The sequence below is a fragment of the Sabethes cyaneus genome, chromosome 1 (assembly GCF_943734655.1).
Source record: "Sabethes cyaneus chromosome 1, idSabCyanKW18_F2, whole genome shotgun sequence".
NCBI classification, from domain to species: Eukaryota; Metazoa; Arthropoda; class Insecta; order Diptera; family Culicidae; genus Sabethes; species Sabethes cyaneus.
The window spans coordinates 134,626,694-134,635,783 of NC_071353.1; the positions used below are offsets into that span (position 1 = coordinate 134,626,694).

The 9,090-nt window shown below is 40.6% G+C and overlaps 1 protein-coding gene across 1 annotated transcript; it reads left to right on the forward strand.

The window, feature by feature from the left end:
• Positions 1–5,660: 5,660 nt before the first annotated feature.
• LOC128732641 (uncharacterized) lies at positions 5,661–7,037 on the forward strand. Its single transcript, XM_053825935.1, has one exon. The coding sequence runs from the start codon at positions 5,683–5,685 to the stop codon at positions 6,190–6,192; it is 510 nt and encodes a 169-aa protein (XP_053681910.1). The 5' UTR covers positions 5,661–5,682; the 3' UTR covers positions 6,193–7,037.
• Positions 7,038–9,090: the final 2,053 nt, after the last annotated feature.

Below are 9,090 nucleotides of genomic sequence, written 5' to 3' on the forward strand. Positions count from 1 at the left end.
GTAACCGAACAACCCACCTTTCGATTCTTGCACAGGGTCTGGACTTAGGACCGAATATCGTCTCTAAAGGTTTGTGATCTGTAATCAAGTCAAATGAACGTCCGTACAAATAAAAATGGAATCGTTCAACTGCCCAGACCAGCGCCAACGCCTCCTTTTCAATTTGTGCATATCGCTTTTCGGTATCTGATAAACTTCTACTCGCGTAAGAAATAATCCTAGGACCGTGCTTGTTGATCTGGATTAGCACCGCGCCCAGTCCAACAGGGCTAGCATCAGCAACTAATTGAGTACGATCTTCTATATCGAAGTAACCTAATGTAATCGGATCTATCATGTGCTTCTTTAATGATTCGAATGCCAGTTGTTGCTCATGGCTCCAGACAAATTTTTGTCGTTGCTTTGTAAGTTGTCGAAGAGGATCGGTAAGAGTGGCCAAATTAGGGATGAATTTTCCAAGATAATTAACAAGCCCTAAGAAACTCCGAGTTTCTTCTGCGGTTTTTGGTCTCCGAAAATTTCTTATAGCCTCTAACTTATCTTTGTCGGGTTTGATACCATTCACAGACAATATATGCCCTATGAACTTCAGCTCATTTACCCCATAGACGCACTTACTGACGTTCAACGTGACATTCATATCATGTAGCTTTTGTCGTACTTTTTCCAACCTCGTGTCGTGCTCTTGTTGATTGGCCCCATGTACAATAATATCATCAATAAAATTTACGCATCCTTCACATTCATTGAGGATTTGTTCCATGATTTTCTGGAATAATTCCGGGGCACAGTTAATGCCGAACATTAACCGAGTGTATCGATATAAACCTCTTCGCGTAATAAATGTCGTTATTTTTCTGGACCTCTGGGATATTTCAACCTAAAATAAAACTTCACATTGTAGACTTAAATCATAATCAATTCAAAAACAGAATCAAATTAATAACGGATGTATTTCAGTTTCAGAACAAAATAAATGAATAACAGTTAAATTATCGCGAATACAACAAAGCTCAGCCCACCTGATGAAAAGCGTTCTTTACGTCCAATCTGGAGAAAATCTTTGCTTTGGTAAGACCAGGAAGAAAATCTTCAATTGTTGGTAGGGGATGGTTTTCCCTTTCAACTGCCTCGTTTGCTCGCCGCATATCCACACAAATTCTTACATCGTCACCTTTGGGCACGACAACCACTGGAGATACCCACTCGGACGGTTCATTAACCTTTTCGATTACGCCTTGAGTCAGTAGTTCATCTATCTTTGCATCCACTCGTTTTTCCAACGCCACTGGGATACGCCGATACGGTTGAATAACCGGTACGACATCAGTTTTGATTGGTATATCTACAATAACATTTTTGATAGTTCCCAAAAACTGGGTTGGTTCTTCGGTGTCTATTTTATGAATTAAATTGTTGATTTGCAAGACTTTCATTGCTGTAGCAGTGTCACGACCAATTAAAATTCTGCCACTTCCTTTGATAACATAAAAATCAGCCATCCCATTCTGACCACCAAGTTGGATGCTTGCCGTAAATACACCTAGTACTGACAATTGCTGACCGCCGTACGCTTTAAAAACTTTCGATACTTCTCGTGTCTGTTGTGACACTATGATCTTTTTTGATTTTAACAACATCCCATCTGACTCGCTTAATAAATTATATTTTGAACCCGAGTCTATTACCACTACTGTTGAAACGCCTCCGATCTCACATTGCATGACTCCTTCATTTTCAGTTGTTGTCACATTAAATACATATTCCAATGGTTCATCACTTATGCTTTTCACCACGTTTTCATTTTCGCGTCCTAGCTCATTTTCTGCATTACGCTTCACTGAGCGATCCCAACGATGTTTGGCAACAGACGTCATAGTGCTTTTTCGCTTCCGACACTTACTCGCGAAATGATCACGACCACCACATTTATTACAGCTTTTTCCCCTCGCTGGACATTTCTCATCTCGAGCCAGATGACCAAAAAATCCACACCGGTGGCATTCCGCACGTGTTGTAGAAACGCTATTTTCGAAGAGTACTTTGCGCTTGGCTATACATCAGCTTAAGGCACAACACATACAAAACAATCTAGTTGTGTTCTTCTAAATATGTATACCTCAATAGTAATAATACACCTAAAAATGTACAATTTTCCTTTCTAACAAAAGGTTCAATCCAATTTCCAACCATTTTTCTCTTTTAAACCGGATTTTTTTTTTTTTTAGAATCCCTCAAATTTCCTTTTTCCTTTCTGCATTTAAGCATCTGATCTATTTCTAATTTTTTTTTCAGCCCTGCTCTAAGCAGAATAGAATCAGTCCATTTTCTTCCTCAACCTGCTCTTAGCAGAATAGAATCAGTCAAATCAAATACCACATTTAAGTGTCTGATCTATTTCATTACTTTTTCTACTGTATTTTAATTTATATTTTTTTTCAATAAGGTAAAATACTTGTTTTTTTTCTTACCCAATGATTTTTCCATTTTATTCCTCGTCGCCAATGTAGTATAGGACACAGGGAGCAAAGGAACACAGGAACGAAATACTCTTGCTTCTGTGTCGGTCGGCCTCTGATATACTAATGAGATATATTTTCAGTTTGTATAATATAACAATGTTGCGATAGATACCATGTTGCTAATATTGCGATGGTTACGACGCTACTAGTATTGCGATGGTTACGATACTACACGGCTGAAATACAATCTATCCCTGGCGCTCTATTGGATTTCATACTCTTGATGGCTACTACAATTTCATCCAGCGATGGCGCCTCCGAGTTGACGCGATTAAGTCGACGAGCTGTAGGCGTCATACGCTGCTGGTTTTGTTGGTCTCTGACATTTGAAACTCGGAAGAGTTGTTCAAAATGTTCAGTCCATCGCTTAAGCTGTTTTGTACGGTCAGTCTACTGAGCTGACCAGCTCTGTTCTTTAGCGGCATCTTTGTATTCATCCTGGCACCACTAAGGCGGCGAGAAATATCGTACAACAAACGGATATCACCAATGGCGGCGGCGGTTTCTCCTTGTTCGGCTAGGGAGTTAGTCCATGCTCTCTTGTCCCGCCTACAAGCACGTTTAACAGCCCTCTCCAATTCGGCGTATCGTTGACGGGCAGCTGTCTTAGCCGATCTGGTCCGCGCTCGCTCGATGCCGGTTTTCGCATCTCTCCGATCGTCGATTTTCCTCCAAGTTTCATCCGAAATCCACTCCCTCCACCCGCTGCGCGCTTTGCCGAGAGTTTCATCACTGGTCGTGATGAAGGCGTTCTTGATGCCGGTCCATTGCTCTTCGACGGTTCCACCAGATGTCAACTCCGAGGCTCGAGATTCAAGTTGTTCGACAAAGGCCCTTTTTACCTCAGGATTCTCCAATCGGCGGACGTCGTAGCGGCACCCAACTTTCTCCTCCTGTCGTTGAACACGTGCGACGCGCAAACGTATTTCAGCGATAACAAGATGATGGTCGGATGCGATATCAGTGCTGCGTTTGTTGCGTACATCAAGAAAGCTCCTTCCCCATTTTCGGCTGATGCAGCTGTGGTCGATTTGGTTTTCTGTTCGGCCGTCGCAGGAAACCCACGTGCCTTTATGTGCTGGAAAAGCAATCAACCAATGACCTTGGTGTTATTACCACAGAATTTTGTAAACAGCTCCCCGTCGTTTTCGCTCATCTCTCCTAGGCCATGGCGTTCCATGACGCGTTCAAGGTCCGCGTTGTTTGAGCCAATCTTCGCGTTGAAGTCGCCCATGTGGATTTGGGTGTCCCCCTTCGGGATTTTCTCAATCACGCTGTTCAGCTGTTATCGACGAGCGCGAAATGAATTGACTACGATCCTGAGGAGCAAAAAGCACAGATATCGTGATGACAAGCTAATGACATACGAAAGTTCTACGGACAGGTGAACCAATCTCGTAAAGTATACTCACCGAAGCCTTATATTTGTATTTGGGAAGAAGACGAAATACCAGAGGAAGGTATGGGTTGTACCATCTACATAAAAAAGCGATCAACTCGATTGCAGTAATTACCACGCCATTACGATGATCAACGGCGCCTCAAGGTGCGCTGCCAAATTTTGTTACCTCGTCTGTCCCCAATCGAAGGAGATTTTGTAGGGCAGTATCAGGCAGACTACATGGTGACTCGTGCCACTACGGATCGAAGTTTCACTCGCCGACGATTCCTTCAGAGACGTCGGGAGTACCACATGCCTACGGATCATAGTTTCGTGGATTTTGAGGCAGCAAACGATACAGTAGAGCACGAAAAGTTATGGCAAATGATGCACGAGATCGGTTTTTCGGACAAACTGACGCGGCTGAGCACGATTTATGACTTTCTTCTTCTTCATTTTTCACAAGGAATTAAATATATTTTCTGTGATGAATATTACTGGACTCTAAAAGAGAGTATTCGTTTTGAACACAAATATCATACAAAGTAAAGCCAAATAGGTATTTATTAAACTGTGCTGATTCCAATATGGGCGGAATTAACCATCTAACGAGTAAGGCCGTCTAGATGGTCTTTGCTTTTAGGGTTTTAGAGAAACAAAATGCAAAATGAAAAACGAGTTGAGAACTTGGTCTCAGTTTTACAACATTCGATCGTTTAAGAGTAAGAGTAATCATCTTTCAAAAAAAAATATTTTCTAAGTAATTTACTCGCTTTATTTTAAATTTGTAATAAAACTGATTTGGAAAAATTAGTGGTTAGAGTTGAAAGTGGTGTGGTTAGACATAAAAAACGAAAAATTGCATTGCTATTCGCTATGTTGCCCGCCAGAGGGCTAAGACATTCATAAAATTTGAACGACCACGTTTGGATGACTTAACGAGAATGAGTTAAATTAATTGAATTGAGACAACAAATTAACAAACAGGTTTCCAACGTCAATGGAATCAAACCTAGAATGACGAATGGCACAACAATGAATGCAATTGCAGAAGCAATTATTAAACCGCATCTTTTGTATCAATAGTGCATAGAAAAAAAAATCGATACATATTTAACGACGACGATTCCTCAGGCACAGAATAGAGCAAATCATCAGAATCAAAACCCGTTCGCACAATCGGGATTACGCAGCCTTTATTCTAACTGGATTTGACCCAATGAAAAGTGAGACAAATTCTAGCCGCTAGACCGGCGTCGTCGTCGTCGTTCTAACGGAGCCAACGATGCATATCCCTCTGCCCCTCTGGCGTGGCGTGGGTAGTAGTTTATGCAGGAAACTTGTAAAGTTGTTCTGGTGACGAAACAGTAGTGTATGACAAACAATTCGTCTGGTTCTGTACCACAGACACTCGGTGGAATGATGCATTGCTGCGGAAATTAAGCTCAAACTGCTCGTGCGGTTTAAGTACTCAAGCAAATGTCGACTCGTTTATCGTGTGTGAGGATAATCTGAACCGTGATCTGTGTCGTATCATTTTGCGCACTTTGCGGTCGTTATCGGTAATATTAGCCTCACTTACAGAATATATTACAAACCAATCTGGAAGTGGTTCTGGATCTATTGCAATCCGCGTAGAACTGATCGCGTATATTGTGGCTTATAAATAGAAGGCATTTCCTCGCCCCAGAGCACTCGTTCAGCATCTGCTTCGCGTGTGTAGCAAGCAGATCCGAAGGTTCTTTGTGGTGAAATACTGTGATATCGATACCGATCGAAATGCGTGAATGCCTTATCCTAGTTACAGCGATAGCAACAATCGGTTCGATCAGTAACGCGGCCGTTTATCCGTGGATTCCGATCGCTCCGTGGTGGGTGCGGGCCCCCGAAAAGGACACACCGCCGGTGGTGAGCATCCAGCAGCTAGGAGGCAACTACGCCTACAGCACCTCGGAAGGGAAAGCCTTCCAGGCGTTGGCACCAGCTGCGGTAGGCCAATCTCCGGTGGGAACGGTTCATGTTCAAACACTTCCGGGAGTAGCCGTTCACTACTTACCAGGTGGACAAGCTGTTCTGGTTCCAGCTGGATCACTAGCGGCGGCAGCTAATCCTCCGTCGCTCGATTCGTCCACTGACGAGGGGCTGGAAACGACAACGACGGAATACACAGATGAGGAAGCGAGTACGGATCCCGCGGCAGTTTCTGTGGACGGGGTTAATCCGGAGCCGCCAAGAGAACCAGCACCGGTAACGGAACATCAAGAAGAAAATGAAGCGATCGAAAATTAGTAGTGTATGTTAAATTGCATAAACAAAAAAGATAAAAACTTGTGGTGTTCTTAACAATGTGTTCTGGTTTAGTAATTGAGTGAAATCTGACTGCACAGTCATTCAGCGGTACTATTTCTTGATTCTTAATTAAAAATATGATTATCAACTAATTTCACGGCGACCTATGACAGTATCAAGCACAGTGCTTTACACGAGAGCTTATCTCGGAGGACGCATTACTATTATACAATTCATGGAGTCATTTCCATAGCAGTGTACAACATTGTTGAATCAATGATTTAGACTGGAAGTTGTAAAAGTTGTGCAATAAATTTGTAGCCATAAAAGACTCTTTTTAATGTCCGATGATTGTCAATTTACTGCATATGTTCCAAATACGGAGAGTGTCGCATATTTCTGTTCTGATAATAATCCGAAACCGATGCAGCAGATTCATTGAAATAGAAACCATTGATAGTTCAGCACCAAATGTCGTGATAAAGAACTCTTCAAGTAAATTGACATGGTGATACTCAGTAACATTAAGGGACAAATAAAAAAAAATCTGCGGGCCATTTTAGGCCATTTATGCTTCCGAGGTTTGGTTTAAAAAAAGTTCACAATACGAGGCAAAATGTGTGTGCAAAATTTCGCGACTTTTCAGCCCAAACTGTACGATAATTTGGAAAAATTCACGGGTTTTCGATCGTTTTTAGAAGGAAAAGAAGAAAAACTTAATTCTACTATTTTTTCTCATTTATTCGTGGGTTCTACTAAGACCCCGAAAATAATTTTATGATTATTATGGAATCCCTAAACACATGACCTGTTCATTTGTCACAACAATATCAAGAATAGTTAGTCAAAAGAAAATCGTTAAAAAATGTAATAAAGTTGCTAATAAAACAAGCTAACAATAATAATTATATGGTTTTTTTAGTCGTAACCATGGTTTTTGACAGAATTTGAAAAGGATATTGGAAACAAATTTACATTAATTCCGATTAGTTTTGTTCGGTCACAGTCTAGACGCTACTCTGTTTCTCTCTAACGGGTGGCAACTAAAATTTTGGAATTTTTTCGCGGCCCTTATACTCAACAACAAACAATTTTGTGAATATTTTTTGTTTTGTTTATGCTTGCCCAGTTTTGCTAAAAATGGCGTCGATACAAGAAGCATTTCAAGAGCGCGTTGTACACTTCTACGAAACGCAACAGGAATTTCGGTAAAAAGTATGCGGTACAACTTTTAAAAAGCAAATATGTTGCGGCTTCGACTGTTTACCATATCCTAAGATGTCCAACAACTATTCGCAAGCAAGATAGTGGAAGACCAGCCAAAATTATGGACGCAGAAGAACATCGTTCTCTTTCTCGTTTCTTCAACAATCGATTAAACCATCATTTCAAATTTGAGCTTACTTGGGAATGTCTCCGTTTTGGTCAAAGTGGCGCTTTTTGACGAAAGAAAGGGAATTCCCGTTAAAAAAATACTTGCTGCTTCGAGGGACACTCCTGTTGCTATTTGATATTTGGGAATGTCTGTCATAGATGGTGCTAGCACAGACAAACAGACATAATACTCGTTTTCCATTCTTCGTACCGATTAAACCGTCATTTCAAATTTGTTCTTAGTTGGGAATGTCTCCGTTTTGGTCAAAGTGGCGCTTTTTGACGAAAGAAGGGGAATTCCCCGAAAGAAGGGGAAAAATACTTGCTGCTTCGAGGAATACCCATGTTGCTATTTGATATTTGGAATGTCGATTATAGATGGTACTAGTGTTCAGGCTAAATGTGAGGTACGATAATTTTTCTTCCAAGAGTTATGTCTGTTTGTCTGTGGTGCTAGTGTTCAAGCTAAATGTGAGGTACGATCATTTTTGTTGATTTTTATTCGAAGAGTTATGTCTGTTTGTCTGTGCCTATACTCTATCTCTTTGACAGTTTGTGGCCAGTAGGGGCATTATTTGCCAAGTTTTGAAAATAATACCCAAACCCATATTCTAGTATATCGGATAAGCAGATTAAAACGTACGAAACGAATAACGATGTTATGCTATGCGCAAAATTAGGCACCGGCTTACGGTATGGTTATAGTAACAATTTCATGCTTGCTATCGTTCTAGAAGGCAAGGTTTGATTGATGAATGGACGCCCTTTCGGTTCAGTTACAGAATGGCGCGGCAAATTTTACTGCTATTGCCATCGCACACATCTAAAGTTTCAGTTTTCGAACACGAATTACTGTACATTCGTAGTCCTACGTCAGGTTCGCGCTCGTTCCCGAAGCTCACGAAGCTTTATATACTTTTTCCCTTATCGCGAAGGCAGGGGTGTAGCCAGAAAATGTTCCTAGGAGGGTTTACCTATGAAATTGGCATAAACTAACGTTAAAAAATTTATTCAAAATATGGAGAATTATTTTTCATCAGTCAAAATTGAAAATAAACTAAAATCAAATATCTAATTCTTCATATTCATTCTTCATTTTGACAAAAAAATTATCTCAAATAAATGAAACTAGATGTTACTTGTTTTGCATCGTTTTATCCGCGAATTCCTAAACTTTAATTTGCATTTATCATTAACTGGAAAGATGGAGTTGAATGAGAATAAGCTAGCTCGATTAAGTTATTTAGGTTTAAGGTGAAATTAGTCGTCATCAATTCTGCAAATTTCAAAAGCAGTTATTTTGTTTGAAACGAAAATTTTGTTAGTGAAAATATATTCGCTGTTTTCAAATTCGCAATAAGAATGCAGTGAATATATTTCTATAAGCAGAACCCCGCTCCTGGGCCCAAAACTGCTTCCGAAATTGGGCTCTCCGACGAAAAGTTAATGACTGCTAATTTCTCGTTAATATGGCCAAAATCATTATCGAATGTAGTCTGAATCTAACGTAGTTGAACAAGTTCA

What these genes read in the sequence shown, in the direction of transcription:
- LOC128732641 (XM_053825935.1), top strand. Translation starts at nt 5,683, where the DNA reads ATGCGTGAATGCCTTATCCTAGTTACAGCGATAGCAACAATCGGTTCG.